General features: G+C 43.4%; 3 protein-coding genes across 3 annotated transcripts in view; 2 read left to right on the top strand and 1 right to left on the bottom strand.

Moving 5' to 3' along the window:
* The window catches only part of mnat1 (MNAT1 component of CDK activating kinase), a 35,138-nt gene extending 31,383 nt beyond the window's left edge, over positions 1 to 3,755 (top strand). Inside the window, exon 8 of the mRNA XM_015970043.3 lies at positions 3,530 to 3,755. Coding sequence (XP_015825529.3) covers positions 3,530 to 3,650 — 121 coding nt within the window. The 3' untranslated portion in view covers positions 3,651 to 3,755. The remainder of the gene's footprint in view (positions 1 to 3,529) is intronic.
* trmt5 (tRNA methyltransferase 5) lies at positions 3,753 to 8,530 on the bottom strand. Its single transcript, XM_015970040.3, has 5 exons — positions 8,471 to 8,530; positions 7,518 to 8,080; positions 7,145 to 7,269; positions 6,323 to 6,962; positions 3,753 to 3,951 (listed from the first exon to the last, which is right to left on the bottom strand). Exons 1-5 carry the CDS (start codon positions 8,476 to 8,478, stop codon positions 3,890 to 3,892), a joined length of 1,398 nt encoding a protein of 465 aa, XP_015825526.3. The 5' UTR covers positions 8,479 to 8,530; the 3' UTR covers positions 3,753 to 3,889.
* A 76-nt stretch (positions 8,531 to 8,606) lies between these two features.
* On the top strand, positions 8,607 to 22,877 carry slc38a6 (solute carrier family 38 member 6). The gene is made up of 16 exons (XM_015970042.3): positions 8,607 to 8,871; positions 10,430 to 10,560; positions 10,632 to 10,705; positions 11,032 to 11,084; positions 11,181 to 11,220; positions 12,943 to 13,021; positions 18,229 to 18,314; positions 18,399 to 18,457; positions 19,177 to 19,248; positions 20,800 to 20,856; positions 21,175 to 21,254; positions 21,334 to 21,434; positions 21,509 to 21,633; positions 21,711 to 21,855; positions 22,097 to 22,191; positions 22,269 to 22,877. Exons 1-16 carry the CDS (start codon positions 8,779 to 8,781, stop codon positions 22,350 to 22,352), a joined length of 1,374 nt encoding a protein of 457 aa, XP_015825528.1. The 5' UTR covers positions 8,607 to 8,778; the 3' UTR covers positions 22,353 to 22,877.
* Positions 22,878 to 24,197: the final 1,320 nt, after the last annotated feature.

Here is a 24,197-nt window from a genome sequence, read left to right as displayed (position 1 = left end):
CAGATGCTCCCAAGACACATCAGCTATGTCTAAATCCAGGGGCTGCGTCTTCCTGAGTGTGCTTTCTAAGGCCGATCACGTCGCAGCGAATCGACAAGGCTGTCTAAAATCAAAGAATACTCAAAATGTGTCTTGAAACGTGTCCTCATTCGAAATGTGGTAAATGTTTGCACGAGAATTCACTATAAAATTAACACACGGCTTGTAAATATCAAATTCAGCATCATAACACAAACTTATCACAATACTGAAGGATGAAAAAAGCAATTCGGGACATTTTACCATCGCCGTGATGGCATTTATTCATTTGTGTTAGAAGTGCAGCTGGCACCATTTTGGTGTTTTAGGAGCCATTTTTGTGGTAAGATAGCGATATTTATATATATATTCAACCTCTCTAAAACTGAACTACTTGTCATCCCAGCAAAACCATCTATCCATCCAAGTGTACTGTCGTCTCTCGCCTCGATTACTGCAATGCCCTTCTAACTGGTCTTCCAGCCTGTAGAGGCGCGTCTGGTCTTCAATCAGCCAAAAAGAGCACACGTCACCCCTCTGTTCATTGAGCTCCACTGGCTACCGCTAGCAGCACGCATCAAATTCAAATTGCTAACACTAGCATACAAAGTCCGAGATGGTACGGCTCCCATCTACCTGAATCCTCTAGCAAAGGCTTACGTCTCGGCCCGGCCGCTCCGGTCATCACAGGATCGTCGGCTAGCAGTGCCTACACCACGCTCAGGACAATCCAGACTCTTCTCATGCATCGTTCCACAAATGTGGAATGAGCTACCAAGCACTACCAGAACAGGGCCTTCCTTCTTGACTTTCAAAACCTCCTGAAGACCCTGCTCTTCAGGGAGCATCTTCTAAACTAACACCCTCCCTGCACCCGTCTCCCCTCTCTACTGTCCTCTCCTTGTTCCCTCCTCTCCACGATTCATCATGCTGCCTCACTGCCACCTACGACTGACTGGAAATTGGTTGTTGTTGTTGTTGTTATTCTTAGCTTCAAGGGCAACATGCCGATTATCACTTGTAAGTCGCTTTGGACAAAAGCGTCTGCTAAATACATAAACATAAATCCTGATTGTAAAAATATACAGCACTTTGAAAGCAAATTAAACATAAAAATGAAGTTAGAAATAGCATAAATCTTTCCAAAAATGAGTTGAACTATTTAAATTATAATTTGTGCTGTTTTATGTCTTAGATTTAAGCTAATCCTTCCCTTCATAATAAAAATCCATTTTTACACTATCTGGATAAGGACATATTAAAACAGACAAATCTGAAAGTGCTGATACTTCTGTGATGTTGCTGTACGTTACGGTGCGTCTACCCTGTGGTTTGCATGTTGATTAAGTGTCTACTTGCTGAAATTACCGCTGTAGCATTACAGGCCTCTTTTCTTTCAATTTAGCCTCGACTTCCACAGCCTTTCCTAATCTAATTCCAGCCAACACACAGGAGTCTAGACAAGAGGCCCAACACAGCCTGTATCTCTCATTTTCCCCTCCAGCCTCGCTGCCATCTCTCTTCACAACCCAAGTGTTCTTCATCTCACTGCAGCATCGTGGATCCAAACATTCTCAGCTGGAAATCAGTCCCAACCTGCCAAAGCATTCTGCCCACTTATCCTTTCAGTCTGAATTAAGAGATGAGGCTTGCTGCATTTTCCAGGCAGCAGGAGTTGGGAATACTTTTAGGAAAATCTGTGACTCTTATTAGCAAGAGAGAGAGAGAGAGAGAGACGGTGCCCAGGCATTCAGTTTTCCAACAGGAAAAATGCAACTTTTTTTCCCCTATTTGGTGTGACTTTTACGTAAGAGTACGAGCTAGTGGGGGATTTTTATTAGAGAAAAAATACATTAACACACACACACACTGTGTCTTTCAGTTGTCTTCATCACCTGCACTCGTCTCTTCCAACCCCCCCCCCCCCCCCCAAGCAACATAATGGGCCATTGCAAAGTGACCCATATTTACCCAATAATACAAAGCTTTGAAAAGACCCATATCAAGTTGCAGCTAATGCTCCAATGGGGCCCGGAGAGTGAAAGATGTAACCGGCCAAAACGTCTTGGGTTTCAGCGCCCCGCGAACAAAAGGTTGTCCAGAGGAGGGAAGGGGAGAACGAGGGGATGGAGGGGTGGCTGGTGGGCAGGGAGGGTACGGTGTCATGAGGGAGATGATTCATCGATTTCAGGAGGGCGACTTTTGCAGCTTGTTTTATCCTCTGGGACGGGTGTGCGAACAGGGTGAATTCTTCAGCTCCGTAGACATCGTGAGGATGTCTTTTACAGGAAGACGTGGACACAGGCGCCGAGTTAATGGAGTAGAACTGAACTAACCCGCGGCGTTCAGGGTGAGCGGCGGATGGACAGGGTTGGTTTGAGGGATGAGGGCTTGTGATGAAATCAAAAGTTGATTTCACCTTCAATACCCCCTCCTCTTTCCACATCCCAGCCCCCCACAACTACAGCCTCTTCCTCCCTCTCCTTCATGCTCTCTCTCTCCTCAGGGGCAGGCAGGTATAAAGTTACACAGAGCTCTCAGCTTTCTTGGAAGGAATGACCACATGAGTAGCTTGGGGATTAGATTAGCAGGAAGAGCAGACTTAGCCAGGCCGTAAATAGCCCACTTTTTTCACCATTAAAAAGGGCCGAGTACAATATAATCAATAGATAGCACTCATCTGATGCAGGAAGCCATATGAGAAGACCTCCCTCAAGTGCTCTGAAGGACAGGCTACAGCAGCTCAGCCCTAATGAAGTTATTATTAATCACTGGGCCTCCTGTTTTGAACTTGTGCGTTGTTTCTCTAGTGGCTGATGAGTGTCCGATCTGTTCTCTCACATCTTATCCTGAAGATCTTGGTTTGTATTCTCTCATTTTTAAGCGGAGGTTTTTAATTGGGTTACAAAAACAAAGCAGCTCACGGGCAACAGCGCCTCAGCAACACCTATTTTCCTCTGTCATCGATTCACATCCACCTCAGCTCTGTCGGTCTCTCCGAGCCTCCCCACAGGTGTTGGGTTACGTGGTGAAAAAGCTTGAATGGCCTCAGAAATCACAAAGTGCTGTCTGTGCTCTTGATGCTCGTTTCCCTTTGAAGTTTCCCCAGCTCACAGGAACAGGGGCTGCAAAGTCAGACTTGTGTGAGGGCTTCAGACCGATTCGTGAGGACAGTGGCAGACAGGAGATCCAGATGGAGGCAGTGTTAATAAGAAAGCCAGATTTGCTTGAGCTTCTAACGATTAAAGTCTGCACACAAACCTGAAAATTGTGATTCTTGGTTTTGTTTAGAACCTGTAAGCTCCTACAAAATAAAGCACCTCTTGATGAAGCTTTTAGGAACTATTTATTTCACTAAAACATCCAAGAAAAAAAAATAATAAAGGAAAAGATTTTAAAAATGTGGATTTAATAAACATGTTTACATTTCACCCATTAGATTTCCACTAAAACCAACTCTCAAGAAAGTGAACTAAACGTCTCACCTGAGCAAATCCTTGTGTGTTCTCAGGTATCTGAACCACGTACGGGCCACCACGCTTCAGGAAGCAGCTGGAGGATACACCTCAGCGTTGGCGTGTCATCGAGCCATCCAGGACGCTTTCAGCGGACTGTTTCCTTCCAAAGGCTGAATCGAGTCACAGCCGCTCCTCACAGACTTTAGAAGCAGCTCTCCTGCTGTCTTATCAACATGTTTATGCGAAATTTATTTTTTTCATTAAATAAAAAAAATCTTTCTGATTTGAGATTTATTTAAAAATTAAACATGCACATGTTAGAACCCAGCATTATCATTATCATTTTTATCAGATTTTAGTGGAGCTGAACTAAAGCAGAGTCATAATTCTTTGTGAAGAACTCCAAAGGTTCATCATGTTGAATCTGTGGATTTGTCACACTTTTGTCTCTTCGGGGCTGGCTCTTCTGTGGGTTCTGTGAGAAAACACACACACACACACACACACACACACACACACACACACACACACACACACACACACACACAATCAGTTTAAAACAAAATAATGTTTTACACCCTAAATGTGGAAAAATAGCTCTAAAACATCTGCATTTTCAATAAAATAACCACATCCTGTACAAAACATTACAAAATCCAATTCAAGTTTAGATGAAGACACGTCTTAACGGGAAATGATATAAACGGGCAGTAAAATGTTCACTGCCAAGACCATCTGAATAGTTCTTTTAAATGTTGACAGAAAAGATTCAAATTGATTTTGATTAAAGGGACTTTACGGACTTTTGAATTTTTATGCTCGCGATTGCCCCCTCAGGCCAAATGCGTAACGGCAGCTTCAATAGTAGGCTCGTGCACGAGGCGCGCATGCTGTACGTGCACACTCAACGAAAATAACAGCTGAGACAGTCCCTTGTGTGTGTGTGTGGCCCAGAGGACAGGAGAACGCGCAGCTAATTAATTAAATAATTTGGTTCTGTACCTTTCTCTTCAGCACAGCCGACAAAGGTTTAAGATGGGTCAGTCCTCCTGCATGCTCAGATCATTCCCTTCCCTTGCTTGAAAAATCATTCCAAAATGAAAGTTGAACCCACATCTTTTTTATCTGCGAATTCAGTGCCGTTCAGCGAGTCTCAAATAAAAATTTGGGCATCTTACTGTAAAAAAATATACCATTAATGTAAAAAAGAAACTAAATAAACTATGTTCACATCCAGAATCGAATCCAGGTATTCTGCATGGGAGTCAGACATCTTACAAGGTGAGCTACACTCTAGTAGCATTCACAGTATCTGTAACTTCAACACATTCTCACTCCCAGCGCGTCAAAAGCAAACGCTTGGTCAGCCACTCCGCGTCAGACCCTTGACGCCAAAAGTGCCCTTTTTCGTCACTTATGTGCGAAACGGGGTTTTTCCCTTATTTGACTGCAGATCCCAATGCAGCGATACACTGATGCCATGGGATGTCCGCAGCCAGGGCACCAAACAAGCTCATTGTACCTCACCTAACCTTATCCTCTTATTTAACCTTCCCTTCACCCCTATCCTAACCTTAACCATCTTGCTAGCGAACACGTTAGTAATGTGTTGGTCGCTCTAAAAGCCGGCTCTATGAAGTGAACGGCGGGAGCCGCCTCGTCATTGGTCGAGTTTGGACCGAGCCAACGCGAGGGGGAGGTTTCAACTACCACGGTGGAGGTTAAAAGTAGAGGGTATTTGTAACCTCCCCCTCGCCAGATGGTATGTTCTAACGTTCCCCTTGGGCGGCAAATATGAAAATTCACAGTCAGAATGCATGGGAAACAAACGCTTGATCACAGTGAGAGTAACGTCTTAGGTAGCAAGAGGGTTAAGGTTAGGATGAGGGAGAGGGGAAGGTTATAAATAGTGAAACGTTAAGGTTTAGGTGCGGTTAAATGAGCTGGTTCTGTGCCGCATCAGCGGATATCTCATCACGTCAGTTTTACGCTGCATTGGATCTGCAGTTACAAAAGGGAAAAAACCCTTTTCGCACATAAGTTACGAAAAGGGGCACTTTTGGCGTCAGGGGTCTGACGTAGAGGGTGGCTGACCAAGCGTTTGTTTTTGATGCGCTGGGAGTGAGAATGTGTTGGTAACTTTTATATCCTTGAAGACACCTGAAACAACGTCAAACCAAAGAACGGTTCGGAGCGAAAATGGCTATTTTGTTGCCAATTTGCAGGAAATATCTAGAAGAAAGTTCTACAGAAAGTAGCTAAGTGTCCTCAGAAATGTAGCTAGGTTCATCACTAGGCGTTAGGAACAGCGACAAAGTCGCTGAGTTGGCACTGCCTCACTCTCTGCTGCTAAATCTACGGATAGCAAATGCTACGGGCGATGCCTGAGCGTGAACGCGCATGAAGCAGCCTGTTCGACCCGAGCAGCTCTCTTTTTCTGTGATTTCATAGAAAAACAGGCAATCACAGTAAAAATGCCAGGGCTCATTCTACAGGACCAGGGCATTGCAGGAGAATGTATGAAGAAGAAATTTATTATTTCTATACATGTTTTGGCTGTCAAACTTCCTTATAGTCCCTTTAAATAATCAGGCAGCTATGTTTAGGTAGGTGGCCTAATGAGAAAAGGGGACATAAATTTACTAGAAAAAACATCCTTTATGAGTGAGAAGTTTGTTTCCATGCTCCAAATTACATGAAAATAGTGTAAATTTTACATTGTGACAAGCAAATAAAATTGTATGCTTTAATTTCTCCTATTTTTAAAATCAAAAACAAAAATATAGGATTAAAGTAATGTATGCATCTTCTACAGATTTCTCAAGATAAAAGAAAACATTAATTACCAGTTTTTTCTTCATTCCTGCAGAAGAGGACCTCTTTTGGGATCCTGAATCGTATACACATCATGTCTTTGTTAGGTGCTACATTGCGCACAAAATGCACGGAGCACTGGTTCTCCAGAGGGAAGCCGAGGCTGCGGGAAGCCCTCAACACCACGTCTGCTGCAGGGTCATCTTCTTTGGAGAAGGCATAACAGTGCACTGTGGGGAGGTTCTGCTCACATGCAGGTTCCAGCTGCAGGAGGCCTCTGAATGCATCCAGGAACTCCAGGGCCAATGCAGGCAGGTTCATCACCACATGAACACTAGTTTCTCCCTTCAGCAGAGTGCAAAGCTCCTGCTTTAAAGGCCCCTGGATAAAGGCTCGGCCATCCAGATTAAAGGTTTGGACTTTGCTCTCCACCTTATTGAGTTTGCAGTTGTGCTGCAGCCATTTGTACGACTCTGGGTTGAGATCGTTGGCCCAAATGTTGGCACCCAAACGGGCGGCTGGGACGGCAAAGGGTCCAACGCCAGCAAACACGTCAAACACGGCGTCGCCTCGTTTGAAGAGCTGCACAACACGTTGGTGCTCTGTGCTCAGCCGGGGGTTCCAGTAAACACGAGAAAAATCAAACTCGTACCTCACCCCATTTTCCTTCACCTGCATCGGGCAAACAGAGGTATGAGAAACGCTGATCAAAGTTCTGAAAGCAAACATTCATAAACAGAGCACGACCAACACAGTTGAATGGGATACAGTGATACAAAGAGTAGATTTCTTTTTCCATGATTCTCACTGAAGTTAGGGTGGTCATAATGTAACGGCTGATTGTTTACACCTACTTTGGCGACCATGTTTTCCTCTCCAGCCAGCACATCCATACAGAAGTTACGGTAAGTTGAATCGATGATGTTTGTCTTATTGACCACGCAGGTGACTCCGGGATTTTTATCCATAATTACTTGACCTAAAATGGAAAATTTGTCAGATACTAACACTTTTCTATGTAACCTGCAAAATATTCAATCAATGTTTATTTATCTAAAGGTTTTAAAGCAGTCACTGGAGAAGCTTAAAAGTGATAGAATCAAATATAAAAATGACAAAATTGTGTCCTGAAAATATTTCTATTATTTGTGACAGCTCTTAAAAAAAACTATCAATCTAAAGTTCTCACATTCATTTCTAAGCCTTTTTTTTATGTTTTTGTCTCACCTATGAGGTTTTTGAACGGGAGCTGGTGGTCTCTTAGATTCATGTGTGCGATGTGTCCCACCCGGCTGAACCCTGAGGTCACATCCTGACCCTGAGGAAGCACCGCCTCCAGCACTTCTTCACTCTTCAGGTTGTCATAAGTCAGCTTCACCTCATAGTCTTGTAGCTCCTCTGAAACACCAAACGCCCTGAGGGCCTCTGCTTCAGCCTCACTCAAGGAGCTGATGGAGGACACTCTGTGGGGGTCCAACAGAACTAAACGAAAGTCAGCATTTCCTTCTTTGTCTTGAACTATTTTGGGTACACCTGGGCGCTGGATGGTGGACTTCTTTAGGCTCTTCACTACTTTATTAAGGACCCCAGTGGGAACCTGTAGAGCTGGGACTGTGATGGTCTGTGTGAAGGCATCTTTGTCCAGAGAGGTCATTCCCCTGACCCCTGAAGGGGGACAATACAGTTTGGGCTCCAGTTCAGTATTCATGGTGGCGCAGAGACGCCAGTGCGCAGCAGCAGAAATGAGGTTTCTTTGAGTTTGCGCAGGAACAAAAATTCTGGTGAGATTTCTGGTAGAACAAAAACATGCATGTTATTTATGAGCCACTTTTTCATCAGCCTCCACCAAAAAAGAGGACAACGATCTGTCCTGCAGGATAAAATCTAAATAATAAACCGTGTTTCATTAGTAGATTAAGTTAGATTCCAACGTTCTGGTTTATTATCGTCTTAATAAGCCACAACCAGGAGCTTTGGGAATAAATGCATGCAACGAGTTGACACTGGAGAACAATTATTTAACCGTGAAGTTTGAGCGCTTCGTGCTTCTTTAAAGTTCGTCATTCTGGGCCAGGGCAGCGAAAAAACATCTGTTATCACACCGCTTCAGAAAACAACAGAATTAAATTAATAAAACGCAAATATTAATTGTTTTAAACAAAGAAACCTCGAATCCTCACCTCCACATCCTCCGTTCAGAACGTGCTGAAATGTCGTCATCAATGTTGGACCAAAGCTGACTGCTGATTGGTCGAGAGAGACGACCGGCCTCTGATTGGACTGTTTCTTTCCGTCCTCTAAAATGTGCGACGGAAGTGACGGAATGTGGTTATATCAACAACAACAGCTGACAAACTGATAAGAAGAGAGCAGATTTAAAACGTGTCCGAAGGAGAAAATGTTTACAAAGAGACCTTTACTTGTCCCGCCGACAGCAGGTATTGGTTTTTGACCCCAGACTGGTTGTTTTCTTTTTATATTGTTTAAAATGAGCGTCAACGGCAGCACGCAGACGGATTTTTACACCGATCGCGCTTCCAGAAACCCGGAGAGCAGTGAGACGACACCTTTATTAGGGAATGTGAGTATTAATACAGATGTAGGTTTTTTATTTCACACCTTAGTGCTGGAGAATGGTGTTTTTAAATTGGCAAACTCCTGATGTGAGCCTGATCACGTGAGCGGATAGACATTTTCAGTTTCTTTTTTACCTCTGTCAGCTTTTATTCTGCTGATGGAGGCAAAATGGGTGTCAGACTTCTCATAAAGTGTTGTATTCAAAAGAGATTACACTCACAATTACATCAAATATTTTACTGATGCAAATAGACAAGAATACCAGCATGAAATTCAGCAAATTTGAAGTAAAACCAGTTTGTACACTACAACGTCTTAAACGTATTTCCTTCATCTTTGTCCATTTTAGTTAGACTTTTAATGAGGAGGTAATTTTTAACTATTTTTTTATCTCTACATTCATCTGTAGAATTTTTTAAGTTACTTTCCGCAATTATTTTGACAAAAAATTCTCATTTAAGATTCCTGTAACACTATACTCCTTTATAAGAATGAACTCATCAGCATTAGTGAAGCAAAAACATGAAACAAATCTGAGCTTAAGTAGGTTAAAAGCTTGATCCTGAAGGCCACTATAGAAAATGCTTTAGCTTCTTTAGTTTATAACTTTGAATGTGGCTCCATCAGCATGCCCTGACCACAGGAACCCAGAGACCTGCTGGGGACTAAAGGTTGAAACATTCCTCTGTTATAACATTTTATAAACCCAGAGCCAATGAAGTTGAATCAGCAGCAGAGTCACATGCTAGAAAATTAATGAGTGAAATAGCCATTTTTTATGTTTTATGCTTAGATGTTTGTTATGTGACATTAGTTTCACATTAGACATTGAGAGGATTTGCAAAATCTGGATCCATGCGTTTTTATTTTAAGGTTTATTTACGAGCATAAGGCAGTCTGACTATGTCTCCAGAACAAATTTGCATTGTTAGTGCTTTCTATGATAGCCCCTTCCCCAAAAACCCTCATATAAATAAAAGAAAGCATGACAATACATTTATTCTTATTAGGTTATAATAAATGTGACTTCAATCACAAGACATAAAGAACAAAAACACATGTACCAATGTTACCCAACAAGGATATACAAACAATAATCTAGTTCTTTTTAACGTCTTACTAGCTGTAGTTTTGTGCATTGCTGCCAGTCTGTATTTTGTTCCATAGTTGTTTAAGTTTACTTCCTGTCTTGTAACGGAGTGAATCTGGCTGAGCGGCCTGCAGGTCAATCCAAGCTTGTTGTGACACCAGAGTTGCCAGTCGTTCTATCCAGGATATCCCCCATTAGAGAGGTCAAGCAGTTCGGGCAGCTCCCCTTATCCTGAGCTCAGGCAGCTGTCCCACAGCCAGCAGCTCAAATCCCAGCCTGTTCATTCCCATTTCCAGTCCCTGATCCTGCAAGCCTCTGCTATGTTGTTTTATGACTTCCATCATCAGGCCCAGCCAGTTGTTCTTACTGTCATAAGAAATCCACCTAAGGCTGCTACAAACCTTCTTTAGCTGCTTCTTTTCATACCTAAAGGCTGACTCTTCTTTGTATTTTTTATTTGCTGTGTGTGCAGGGATCAGTGCAACCCAGAACCACAGGAGCCTCCTTCGCCTCATCTGTCTTTAACCTGATGAATGCCATCATGGGCAGCGGGATTTTGGGTCTAGCCTATGCCATGGCGGGCACAGGAATAGTAGGTTTTTGGTAAGAATGCACTTTTCCTTTTGATTTATGCTGTGTTCACATTAAAACTACAAGCTGCTTTTCCTCTCTAGCACCCTGTTGGTGCTGGTGGCCTTCCTGGCAGCCTTCTCTTTACATCTCCTTCTGAAGCTTTGTGATGAAACAGGTGAGAGTCCAGCTCCTGATAACACATTCCTGCAGGTTCATCCAAAACTATCCTGTTAGACTTCACACCCTGAACTCTGCCTTTTCCTTTTTTTTTTTTTTACTTCCGATTTAATCATTTTGTTGCAAAACTATCTGATGCATCTTTCCAACTGTTTGTGTCAGATGATGATTTGGTTAAAGAAAGACAATGGCAAGATATGAACGTGATTGATTTCCATTAAATCTATGAGTTCCAGACACCACAAACAAAACCTCCAGTCCAACTCTGGACGTCCTCAGCACCTGAAGCGTTACTAAAACTGCTTTTTTTTTTTTATACTTTAGGCATTAACTCATATGAAGGCCTTGGAGAGAAAGCCTTACAGAAACCAGGAAAAGTGAGTCTCTTCTTTACTGCTGAAAATGTGCCCATTCAGTTCACACCAGGAATCAGGAAGATAATTCCTGCTAACAACTCTAAAAAATTCCTCCAGGTTCTGGTTGGAGTCACCATCCTCATCCAAAATATTGGTGGTAAGTCAGCCCCCCCACCCCCCCCCCACCACCACCACACACAGATATTATTCCTGACATGTTCGACATAAACAGATTATGTGGTTTTATGAGAAGCTGAGTGGGAGAGGAATGCTGCAGGGCCTGTTTGTTTATGTTGGGGAAGATACTGCCTCCTGCTGGTGAACAGCGGGAACCTCTGCTCAGGTTCGTCATCTCCCCTCTCCTCCCAGTCCCTGTAAGGCTATTACCTAGATCCCCTGATAACCTCTGACCCCAAAACCTCTCTGCTGGGCCTGAAACTGATCACCAACAGTAAACCCTCCCACCTTTTGTGTATCTTTCACTCAGACCGCCACTCGTTCTGCAGCTGGGAGCAGAGGCGATCGCTCTTACACCATCATTACTGGCACGCTGAGTAGGCTACCACCATGCACTCTGTTGTGTTTGCGGTTTTCCCAGCATGGGGCAGTATGTGCAACACTCAGAGCCAGCTCTCCAGCTAGCATCTGTCCATACCCCCAGCTTCTTTTAAAAGACTGCAATTAGCCTCTCTCTGGGTAAACATTCATCTGCACCACCGAAGGCTGACGGGCCAATTGACCTTAATTACTGAACAGCCCCTGGCTCTCACAGCCTGCCTCTCTCCTGGCTCTTAATGAAACGAAAGTGGCTCGGTCTTTTGTTGGACACGCTCTCCAGCTATTTGCTGACCACACGCAGAGGAATTACCTCACTTCTCCTTGAACTTCACATATTTGTTACTGGATTCTTGTCTTGTTTTGTTTTTAACCACTTGGCAAATAACAATTTTCTCAATCTTCTTTATTCACCCAAGGGCTGTTTTGTGTTTAGCGATGTAAGTATTGCAACCAGGATTTCCCGTAGACGTGTTGTTGTGTTTAATGTAACCAGATGCATGAAACTAAACCACTGCATCATGCCTGTTTTGTGTGATTCCTCCCCGTTGGTGTGTTTCAGATGGATGGAGGAGCTTTTTCTGCCTCAGTTGAACTTATTATTGACAGATTTGAGCGCTCGTTAATGCCAGTAGTCCCACTCAGACAGAACATGCTTGTTTCTGTGTGGGCTGGAGGGGCTGTGGGAGGAATTCTCATTTATAAACAAATACAGGATTGGAGGGATTATGGCTAGGATTATTTAAAGGGAGAGTGCAAGACCTGCCCCCAGGGGCAGTCAGGCCCCAGCTAACTCTGCACTTGCCCATTTTCACAGACCTAAATCCTGTAGCTGTACGTCCTCTCATGACTGACCACACGCTGCGTCTGACACATCCTTAAACGTGTTCTGTTTTCTTCTTCCTCCTGAAGTGTTTTTGGGGTCAACCCTTAGGAAGGGACCCCATTCCTCTCTTTCTGATTGGCTGCCTGAGCATTCAGGGGAAGTATCTCGTTTCCTAGTGAGGTGGAGAAAGGGTGGAAGTACCTGGATTAGTGTCAGAGATCATTACTGTTAGCCTTCCTCTCACAGATCTCCATCCTGGCTGCTCTCCAGTGTTTGAAAACATTAAAAAATATGGGCTTCTCTACTCTTTGCGGCTTTAGCCATGATCCTACTGAACTAAATCCACCCATTTCTGTGGTGTTTTGTCATTTTTTCCTCTCTGGAAAAAAAAACACATCACATGCTTGAGCTAGCATTGAAGCATTTAAAAAAGTCTGGTATGATGGTCTGTGTTTTCTTCTATGTTCATTTATTTGTTGAATCTGTTTCTTCCCTCAGCCATGTCGTCCTATTTGTTCATCCTGAAGTCGGAGCTTCCTGCAGCCATCTGCAGCCTCCTCGGTGTAGAAAACACAGGGTGGGTACATAAATCACTGTGAGCTCCATCTTTTGCCAAAACATAACAAAATAAAACAAAGAAAACAGCTGCTGGGGGAGCCATTTTTCTAAACTAGCTGCGCTAAAGTAACAAATGAGTCATTCCTGTTCCCAAGATGTTCTGGATGATACTTTTGCCCTTTAAATAAGTCAGATTTGACACTTTTGCGCCTCAAAATTACACAAACAGGAATGCAGAATAGATAAATAGTTCCACTTAAGAAAGCCTCTGAGCTGTATCTCCGCTGAGTAACATAAATGGAGCCTAAAGGAAATGTATTATTGACAAAAGGAGCCATTCATCACTGATCAGCAGCACCCACACACAGAAGAGTCCACAGCCAAGATTGTAACGTATATCACTTTATTATTGGCCACACTGGTTTAAGCGAGACTTGTAGCAGCTCTCAGCCCCCATCTGTCAACGTCTGACTCTTCCACACACAGCTGCTCTGTATTAGTGCTCTGTTCACCCCCACTCCCACCCCAAATCTCTCCCACATGTTCCCCAGAATCAGACTGATACAAGGGGATATCAGTTCTGCCATTCTAATTACAGATCACTGCGGAGGGGAGCGAAACATTTCTGTTAATGAGCGGCTCTGGGATGTTAACAGGCATGCTCTCGGTTCCGTCAAAGCCTGAATGAATGAGTCGTGTTATATTAAAGCATGTTGCTTATTGTCGGCTCGTTTATCACAACGCAGCGGAGGCAGAGCAGTTGTTTTCTGTTTGGGGTAGGGCTGGGCGATGTGGCTTAAAAATAAAATCCCAGATTTCTTTCATTTAAATCGATAAAGGGTAGAATGTCTTCTCCAGGCCAGGGATGAGGTCCTGCCCCAAGTGGAGGAGTTTAAGTATCTCGGGGTCTTGTTAACGAGTGAGGGAAAACTGGAGTGTGAGATGGATAGGCGGATTGGTGCTGCATCTGCAGTGATGCAGGTGTTGTACCGGTCTGTCGTGGTGAAGAGAGAGCTGAGTCAGAAGGCAAAGCTCTCGATTTACCGGTCGATCTATGCTCCTACCCTCACCTATGGTCATGAGCTTCGGGTAGTGACTGAAAGAACGAGATCGCGGATACAAGCGGAAATGGCCAAAATTAGTTTTCTCAGCAGGGTGGCTGGGCTCTCCCATAGCGATAGGGTGAGAAGCTCAGTCATTCGGGAGGGGCTCGCAGTAGATCCGCTGCTCCTCCACGTCAAGAGGAGCCAGTTGAGGTGGCTCGGGCATCTGGTCAGGATGTCTCCTGGACACCTCCCTGGTGAGGTTTTCCGGGGCACGTCCAACCGGGAGGAGACCCATGCGCTGGACACGCTGGAGAGAATATGTCTCTCGGCTGGCAAGGGAACGCCTTGGAATTTCCCTGGAAATGCTGGCCCAAGTGGCTAGGGAGAGGGAAGTCTTGGCGTCTCGGCTTAGGCTGCTGCCATCGCGAGCCAACTCCGGATAAGTGGCTGAAAATGGATGGATGGATTTTTTTCGCTTCAAATCCGATTTTCAATTTCAATCAATGTTTTCCCTTTTCTTTCTCAAATGAATGACAAATTCATGAATGACAGATTATACATTACTGTGCATAAGTGTGAACTTAGACTTCGGCCTCGTCGTGTAATCCCAGACAACGTCCATGATGTTGAGATCAGAGCTCTGTGAGGGCCAGGCCATCGCTTCCAGGACTTCTTGTTCTTCTTTATGCTAAAGATCATTCTTAATGACTGGATGTTTGGAGTCACTCACTTTGCAATTTGTAAATTGATCAAATTAAATAATCATTATGCATATTTCCAAAATAATTATTTTTTATATCATTTTTATCCACTCCTGCCTAAAGCTTTTGCACAGTACTGTACTTTCAAAAAGGCATTTCCACAAATGCACGCTTTGTGATTGATATGTGCTTAAGTGAATGTCTAATGCTACTGGTTATTGAAAGCTAACCACTAGCAGCAGCGCTTACTGGCTGGGTTTCAGTGAACGTCTGGACATGTTTCTTTAATGGCAGCATGACTGAAAACTCGAAAGTAACTTCCAACTTCTTTTTACTAAGATTTAAACAATAAAAAATTGTTTTTGTGGGAAAAACATTTGTTGAACAGTGTTGTATGCGTTATAAGAGACATGCAGGCTGAACTTACCGTCATTTCCGGACTATAGAGCGCACCTCAATATAAGCCACACCAACAAAAAAAAAAGGTTTTCTACACACACACGCTGCACTCGAATACAAGCCGCGGCGCAGCAGCCACTTGCAGGTCTCCGGCGCACGGCGCATGTACGGCCATAACATAAGATAATTAGACAGAAAGACGCTACACGGAGGTTTTTCGTTGTTGTTTTAATTCAACAAAATGAATTTTAAACACGGGTGAACGTGCCTGCAAGTTTAGAAAAGAAAACAGCACTGATAGCATTCCTATTTCTGGATGGTTATAAAATAAAAACAGAACTGACACGTTATTACCGGTAATTTGCATGTTTAGAAGAAAAGAACAGCGCTGACACAGCATTAATAAGCCCTGGATGATTAGAAAATAAAAACTGCACACAAAACATGCCTGGTTAGTAAATAAAACACACTTGCCTACCAGAAGAAGTCATTCGCTCTCATCTTCCTCTTGCGCATTAAAGTCCTCTTCTTCAGTGTCGGAGTTGAATAGCCTCAGAAGAGCTTCGTCACATACCTTTTCTGTGGCGATGTCAGTGTCGCTGTCCATGTTGCTGTCATCATCCCCGGGTGAAGCTGGCTTGAATGAGTTCTTCCTGCTGCCGTCCCCAGCACCGAACCATGGATTCATTCATGCCAAGCTCACGTGCGGCAGCACTGTTTCCCTCCTTTACTGCCAGATCGATGGCCTTCAGCTTAAATGCGGCATCATATGAACTCATACGTGTAGTTACCATGATGAGGGGGTATGGATTTGAAAAAAATTATTTGTCGTGCCGGCTGCTTGCATGTGCTAAATTAAAATGAGCACTTTCTTCAATTTCCACTTTTGACTTCCACCTGTTTCACTTTCTGCTAAAGCGCCCCCTGCAGGTGAAGGAAAATCTTCAGTAAAGCCGCACCTCATTATAAGCCGCATGGTTCAAAGCGTGGGGAAAAAGTAGCGGCTTATAGTTGGAAAATACGGTACTCAACTACGAATGCCCGAGAGTGGAAAAACTTCAGATTTTCCAGACATTGAATCTTCCTCAACGGCAAAATCAAATTAATCGTTCAGCCCCAATTTGTAGTAACAGTCGTTCTCTTATGGGTTTTTTATGCTACACATTCTAAGAGATGAAATGTAGAATTTACTACTGCTTCCACTAAACCTAGTAACTAGAGCAGGGGTCCTCAATTGTAGTGGTCCGAGGGCCACTCAACATGCAGGACCAGGTGGGGGTGCTGCTGCTGGAATAGGGAGCCTAAGTCACTTCCGGACCACGGGTCCCCGGAAGAACAAAGAAAATGAATGCAAGTCAACGGGACTAAAAACGTTGTTTTCTAATTCTGCTTGTTTTGTGCCAAGGATTTCACATATGATGTCCGTGAATTTTAAAGACACATTTTGATACGAAGAACACGTTTATTTTCGAACAGGGGGAAACGCTATCTTAGGTTTTGCGTGAGAATAAGTCTAGGACTACAAATGTGCTTCACGAAAGTGACGTCATCGAACCAGACACAGAGAAAACTGAGGGAAAAGGGCTGTAAGTTCAGCGAACTTCCCACAGGAGGAAAGAACCACCATAAATCTGGTCATTTGGTAAGTAGCAACTACGTTAGGGGAGGGGAGATTATGTGGTGACGCCACATATGCGACGTGCCGATTTCTAGTGTGTAGTCATGCTAATTACGAACTTTTACAAGCTAATAAATCTCAAATTATGTGACTGGCGTGGTTGAAACACCCATCATTACTTTTCATTTAAATTGCAGTACAACATTTGTGCGATCCAGGGCGTAAGGCAAAGCGGATTAGAAAATATCCGCTATTAGGGTAAGGGGAGGTGGAGGGGACAAAGAGGGGGGGCTGCGGGCCGCCTTTTGAGAACCACTGAACTAGAAAGTACATTTACTTTTTACACATCTATGTATCGTACTCTTTGCATTTAGCCAACTAGGTTTAGTGCAGGGGTAGGCAATCCTGGTCCTAGAGAGCCGCAGTCCTGCATGTTTTCCAGCCATGCATGGACTGGCAGCTTCTAATTAGCTGAACACACCTGATCCAGGTAATCAACAGCAGGAACAACGATAGTTGAAAACAAGCAGGACTGTGGCTCTCTAGGACCAGGGTTGCCTACTCTTGGTTTAGTGGAACCAGTTGACATAACTTGGTTTAGTAAATTCTACATTTCATTTCTTAGAGTGCAGCCAGAACAAAAACAAACAGCTAAAGGAGAGAACTGCATCTTCTTCATTTAGATCGTCAGCGCCATGTGGACTAATTAGCATCATAGTCCAGCCTCCGCCCGCCATAAACTCTGAACCTCTTGAGTGGAAATCTTTTATTTTTTTAGCAAATCTGTTGAAGCTGCTTTATTTTAAACCTATTTCTGGATATCTCCCTGGCATCCGGTTATGGGGCAGTATGTGAGACACTCTGAGACGAGTGCATCAGCGCCGATGGTAACGCCACAGCTGTGAAAGTGCCAAGCAGGGGTCAGTGGGTGTTGATGTGGTCGGAGCAGGTGCTGCTGACTCTGGAAACCCTCATAAAGAGAAGCGGAGCCAGTCCTTTATGACCCCACACTGCGGTCCAACAAACAGCAACAGGCAGCACCCTTCTTACCCAACCCTGACCCCAGCGGGAACGGCGTGTTTTCCACATGTCACTTGGACACCGCCCCTCCTCCTACGCCGTCTACTCCCAAATAAACCGCCAAGGCTGCTCCTCAGCAAAATGAAAATATTATTCTCCTCTCTAAAAACCCAGAAAGAGAAATCTGGTCTCATCTGACGGAGCGACACAACGTTAGTATGTGAATTACATAATTGTTATGATTTGCAAGAGCTAAAGCCTTTAATTCGTACCACATGATGAATCTGTCGCTTCCTATTTGAGCACAAAATGGGGACAAATTCCCAGAGCTGGTCCGTCTCAAAGCATTTCAACACACAGGAAATAATAGTAATAATAATGACAGACATATAGCTTATTTAAAGTAAACCTTTAATAGTATGTGTTCTCTTATGCCTTTCAGGACTGTGTGGTATGAAAATGGCAAGTTGCTTCTGGTCATGATCACAGTCTTTGTTGTTCTGCCTTTATCTTTGCTGCCTAAAATCGGTAAGTTTGTAGATCAGCAAGCGTTCAGATGTTCACATCATACTGGTGTGATTCACTGGATCTTACTGGATGTCACTTTCACAGGCTTCCTGGGCTACACCAGCAGTATTTCCTTCATCTTCATACTGTATTTTACTGTCGTGGTAAGTTCTGGCCTAAACACAATCTTTTGACTGTTTGTCTTATTTTAATTGTGAGAAGTAAGGAGGACAGTAAGCTGGTTTTTCCAGATTTCCTTTTATCCGGTGTTCTAAATGAATGTACTGTGATTAAATATTTGGGACATCACATATCTGCTGACCTGACAGACGATGTGGACATTTACAGACAGTGCCGTCGACTGTATGCACAGGCGAACACACTGATACGTAGATTTGGAATGTGTTCTGTACCTGTGCAAACTGCACTGTTTAAAGTATACTGTACCCGTACACTGCCCACCTATGGAGGCGCTACAAGCAACGCAGCAACTCACTGTTGCATATGATGATGGGTTAAGGACAATGCTTAGATTGCCAAGATGGTGCACTGCAAGCACAACGTTCGTAAGTGTGGGAGTACCTACAAGCCCTGCAGTGAGACGGTATCTCATGGACAGTTGTATGTGTAGATTAAGGGACTCTAAGAACAGTATAATCCAGTCCCCGACAAACCCTACACAGAGTTCGGTCATGTTTTATTCTAACGTTGAATTATTGGCGTTTTTACCTTTATGTGAGCCTAAAATAGCTTGCATGTATTTTACTTATTTTAATTATCTATTTTTTTACTATCTGTTATGGACCTTCTTGTGTCTTTAATAAAGTGATTGATTGGTTGATTGTTGTTCTGTTGCTGACTTGTTACGTGGCCTCGTCTCTAGGTCGTGGTCAAGAAATGGTCCATTCCCTGTCCCCTGCCTCAAAATGGCACAAGACTTAGAGGGACCTTCGAGGTAGGTTTAAAGTACCGACTACGACACAAGGAAAGTGGAGGGTCGGGGTCTTTCTCATAACGGAAAAGTAAATTCAAAGAGTTAATTTCAAATGTAGCATTTTTAGAAAACAGTTTAGACGATTTAGAAGATTCTCAGTCCCTCTTGTTGTGGAAGAGCGATACGCAAAGTTGCTTAAGCTGTTTTTGTGCAATCTTGTTTTACTGGAATTGTTCAGTTGTCTTTTTCACTTAAAAACAAAAAAAAATCCACAAGGATGCGTCCTTATGGGATTTTGGTAGTGCCCTTATAATTAGGGATTCACCATTGTGAATATTTGAACTGATATTGAGATCCGATATTAGTGTCAGGATATAAATTGGATATAAATATGATAACCGAATTTACCAGTTTTATAATGTAAATATCTAAATATATACATTAAAAAATTATTTATATATGTGTGTGTGTGTGTGTGTGTGTGTGTGTGTGTGTGTGTGTGTGTGTATGTGTGTGTATGGCATGACAACCCCATCCCTCCCAAAACAGACACACAAACAGCAACTAGATGAAAAATAAAAGATTGGTTGTTTTATGTTTCAGGTTTATATCAATGTTTAATAAAGGCTAACACGGGCCAGTACCGATGTTGACGTATCGCACATTCCTACTCATACTCCTTGATTATCCTTCAGCTTCTCCATTTCTGAAAATCAGGAGAACTTGTCATCCTGGTGTTTTTCCTTATGTAGTCTCACATCATCATGCTACCGCCTCCGTGCCTCAGTGTGTTGTTATTGTGATGCGTTCAGGTCCACCAAACATGCTGAACTGTCATTTTCTATTGAATGTTGCTTACAAAGTTGTTTTATACTTTGTTTTATTGCTTTTATGATGTTTCTGTTTCCCCAGATATGAATGCAATTTTTGGTCTCCTTCCACAGAAATGTTTGCTCTTAAAAACTTAAAAGATTTATTTTTAACACCAGCCTCTTTCATTTAAGTTTATTCATCTGTATCAGTCAAAGTTTTCCTTTGATTAATTTAAGGAATATATTCTGCAAGTTCAAAATATTTAATAATGAGTATTGTGCACATTTGCATCATTTGACTCCTTAGTGATACTACATCATGGCTCATTTTAAAGGTTTGGAGGTGACTAAGCCCTTTGCTGCTTCTAAAAAAGGTGTTGTTCTGAGGTTTGTAGCTGTGACCAGACGGCCATGGCCATGGGATCAGGGGAAAAACTCAGGATATTGAGTTTACCGATTGTGTCAGGGTCGGCTGATGAGGACCAGAGTCTGCAGAGAGCTGTGCACGGTGAATAAAGCCAGTCCTAAAGGGAAGGAAGTCCAGGTGACCCTGTCTGATCCTGGAAATGAACTCTGACTTTTAGGAATTCTACACCCAGCTGCAACTCCAGACCTTACATTGATTCATTCATGGAACAATTTTCATTTTTTCCTTTAGTATAAAAGATAAACCGTGGACTTGCACGATTAATTGCTGCAGAAGGTCAGGAAACAATAAAAGAAACAAAACCATTTTCTTGCTTTTTCTGTGTCTCTGCAGGTATCGAATTCTTCAGCGTCAGACTGCACGCCCAAACTCTTCGTCGTCTCCGTTAAGGTATCTGGATTTATTGTGTTTTACCTTCGGCGGTGGCAGTGAGAAGTTGTTGAACGCCCTTTATTTGACTCTGCTGACAGATCACTCTCTCACCCACGAGGAATCGGTGTGTTTTTATGAGAAAGCTGAGTGGAGCGCCGTACAGCTGCCACTCATTTATATTGCACGTTGGGGCCACATGTACACATTATTGCATTTAGCACATGGCAGAAATAATGTCCTTCTGTGTTTCTGTGGAAAATAAATATAAAATAAAATAATTAACTAAATAATATAAATAAGCATGTTTTAAAAATGATCAGCTGACGGTTGTTGCAGAGTGCCTACGCCATCCCCACCATGGCCTTCTCCTTCCTGTGCCACACGGCTATCTTGCCCATCTACTGCGAACTGCAAAGGTCCGCAGCTTTTTTAAAAATTTTTTAATGGAAGAACCTGCTGGTGACCAACGCTCAGTGAACATCTGGTGTCTTTCAGACCCTCCAAGTCTAAAATGCAGAACATTTCCAACATTGGCATCGGCCTCAGCTTTCTGCTGTACTTCATTTCTGCTCTGTTTGGGTACCTCACCTTCTACGGTAAGCCTGCAGGGACACACACGACCAGGTTCCCGCTCCGTCTGCGCCCTCGCTCATCTCATCACCGCTTGTAGGTCATGTGAAATCTGAGCTGCTGCTTGGCTATGATTACTATTTGCTGGGAGACATCATGGTGATGTCTGTGCGGGTGGCCATCCTCCTCTCGGTGCTGCTGACCGTACCGCTCATACACTTCCCCGTGAGTGACCGAAAAACACGTTTTCTAATTTATAAGTGTGATGAAACAAACGAGCTTGATCTAAGTGAAACCTGCAGGCCCGTAAGGCGATGATTTTGCTGCTGTTTGGAGGTCGCAGCTTCTCCTGGCGGATCCACATCATCTCAACCCTGATCATCCTGAGCGTGGTGCTGATGCTGGCCATCTTTGTTCCAGATATCAGGACTGTGTTTGGGATCGTAGGTGTGTAATTCTAAATAATGGAGAAGAACTGCAAGTTTCTGCTGGTTAATCAGTTTTTAATGCAAAAGGCACAGTAAAAGCAGCTAACATTTCAATATTCCACAGATATCGATTTCCACTTCTGAAATTACACTGTCTGCTTCTGCATAATTGATGCAGCATTAATGGTTTATGAAGCTGCTATCAGACATGCAGCTTGTTGTCTGTGCAGATTAAAAAGGCTCTCCTGTTTGTTTCTCAGGATCAACTACGTCCACCTGCCTCCTCTTTATTTTTCCGGGCATCTTCTACCTCAAGATCAGCAGATCGTCCCTCAAATCTGTCGACTCAGTCGGGGTAAACCCACACAGTCCGACACTGTGATCCGTTTAACTCTTTGCACTCATTGTTTTTCTTGGTCTTCTTGTCACTAGGCACTTCTTCTTGTCATCTTTGGGGTGATGATGGGAGTTATCAGCCTCTCTACCATCATCATCACTTGGATCATGACTCCCTAAACGCATCAAAAACAACAAAAAGCAAAGGGGAAATTACAAAAAACTGAATTTGTAGAAAGAGAAATGAGAAACAGGCCGGAGCATCACTTCAGAAACACTCGGGTTGCGAATGACCACAGTCACCAATTCTTGTCATGTGTCTATGCCCATGTCTGATCTCAGAATTGTGTGTACTGAAACTCTAATTTCCCTCTGGGATTAACAAAGTATCTTTGAATTTATTTGCTTAATTTAGGGAATGTTTTACTATCTTATTGGTGCCAAAAAGAAAAAACAAAAACCATAAGTGTGTATTTTAATCTTTATTGTATTGTTTTATCAAGCACTTTATAGAAATCTACATGTGTGTGAATTTGTTGGACAATCTAATTATTCCTAAATCCTTCCGCTGTTGTTTTTCTGTTTTTGATGTATTTCTGTTTCTGCCAGTTCTTTATTTTGTTTGTTTTGCTTTTTTTCAAACGACTGGTGATGCAGAGGGGCGTGAAAGCTGGCATTAAATGAAAAGGGAGATTATTTATGTAACGGCGTGTCAGTTTGCTCATTTAACCGCTGAGATGTCTGTCTGCATGTTAGATAGACAGGGATGCAAACCCTAATGAAAACCACATGCTCTACACGTCGCTGAACGCGACGCTGTTCGGGTTGTCTTTACGCCGCCTCTGAAACCCTCAGCCGCTCTCTGACTTCTGCTTTTGATCTAAGGAACCGGGCGGGCTGCCATCCAGGCAGAAGTCTCGTTTTCATCCATTTCTTTAAAGAAGTGAGGGAGCAAATCGGTTAATATAAACAAAACAAGTAGGGTGTCTAATGTAAAGTATGTTGTTAAGGAGCGTGCTTCGTTCGTAGCACAAGATTACCCCCTAGTGTCCAACTCTTAACAGCTCTAGTTCACGGACATTATTATCTCCCTCCTTTATAAAACGAGTCAGAAATAAACCGATTTTCTCTCCGAGTTCTGTTTGTGTGTAATAAACGTGTTTTCATGGAGGCCTGATGGGGCCGCGGCCCTCGGCCCAGGGTGGGAGTGTTTTTGTTTGGTTAAACTCGCTCACACCTCGGGCCCGTGTCCAGGAGCATGACAACACCGTCTCCCAGGGTTAAAGGACGGAAGGATGGTGGACCGCATCTAAGATCCTGTTGGAAGCCTCTGCTGTTGTTCTAAGAGGTCTCAGATGGGTTCTTGGAGCTCTTCTGATCCAAGTGTCTAGAGGTTGACCTTTGACATGGTTTAAGTTTGCTGGTGTTGCCTTTGTGGGGACGTGGAAGGTGGAAACCTGCAGAAAGCCAAGTCAGTAATGCAACAGTCTAACTTCCTCTTCCTGTTGGTGTTTCTGTATTAGTTCAGTGTGCTGTCACAGGTTGTTGATGTCAAAAACTGCAGCGGAGCTAAAAATCACACACATCTGCTTTCTGTTTACCCGCATAATCTCGTCCAATAGGCTTCCCCAACCCAGAGGTACTTCCAGGGTCTCTGCATGTGAGCCTTCTTAATGCCGGCTGGCATGATGAGTGGTTTTCCTTGTTCGTCACGGTGCGGACCGCAACTCAACAAATGTCATCAATATGCAAGTGCCATCGCTGATGAAGCGCTCTTGGTGTCGTCTTTCCCCACCGTCCTCCCCTTTGTCTCTGTCCACCGTCAATCCATGCTGCTTTTCTGCTTTGAATCAATTTCCACGCTTTATCAGTAAACATGCTCTTTGTGTCACAGTCACGGCATTCCTCTTTCTGAGACACCAGATGCTCTCGTCACTAAAACGCACTTTATCTCATCTTTGTATTAAATCAGATTGAAAGGCAAGTTTACGGTTCCTGGTAAATGTGGCAAGCCATTTGTATGTT

The sequence above is a fragment of the Nothobranchius furzeri genome, chromosome 18, assembly GCF_043380555.1.
Source record: "Nothobranchius furzeri strain GRZ-AD chromosome 18, NfurGRZ-RIMD1, whole genome shotgun sequence".
NCBI classification, from domain to species: Eukaryota; Metazoa; Chordata; class Actinopteri; order Cyprinodontiformes; family Nothobranchiidae; genus Nothobranchius; species Nothobranchius furzeri.
The sequence above is the reverse complement of the archived record's forward strand: the minus strand, read 5'-3'. Positions and strand labels throughout refer to the sequence as shown.

Bases quoted from the DNA above. Each gene is read 5' to 3' on its own strand.
- trmt5 (XM_015970040.3), bottom strand. The intron at 7,270-7,517 runs GTGAGACAAAAA...TTTCCATTTTAG, and splicing joins CCCGTTCAAAAACCTCATAG to GTCAAGTAATTATGGATAAA. The intron at 6,963-7,144 runs GTAGGTGTAAAC...TGCCCGATGCAG, and splicing joins AGGAAAACATGGTCGCCAAA to GTGAAGGAAAATGGGGTGAG.
- slc38a6 (XM_015970042.3), top strand. From the start codon at position 8,779: ATGAGCGTCAACGGCAGCACGCAGACGGATTTTTACACCGATCGCGCT. The intron at 10,561-10,631 runs GTAAGAATGCAC...TTTCCTCTCTAG, and splicing joins ACAGGAATAGTAGGTTTTTG to CACCCTGTTGGTGCTGGTGG. The intron at 18,315-18,398 runs GTAAGTTTGTAG...TCACTTTCACAG, and splicing joins ATCTTTGCTGCCTAAAATCG to GCTTCCTGGGCTACACCAGC.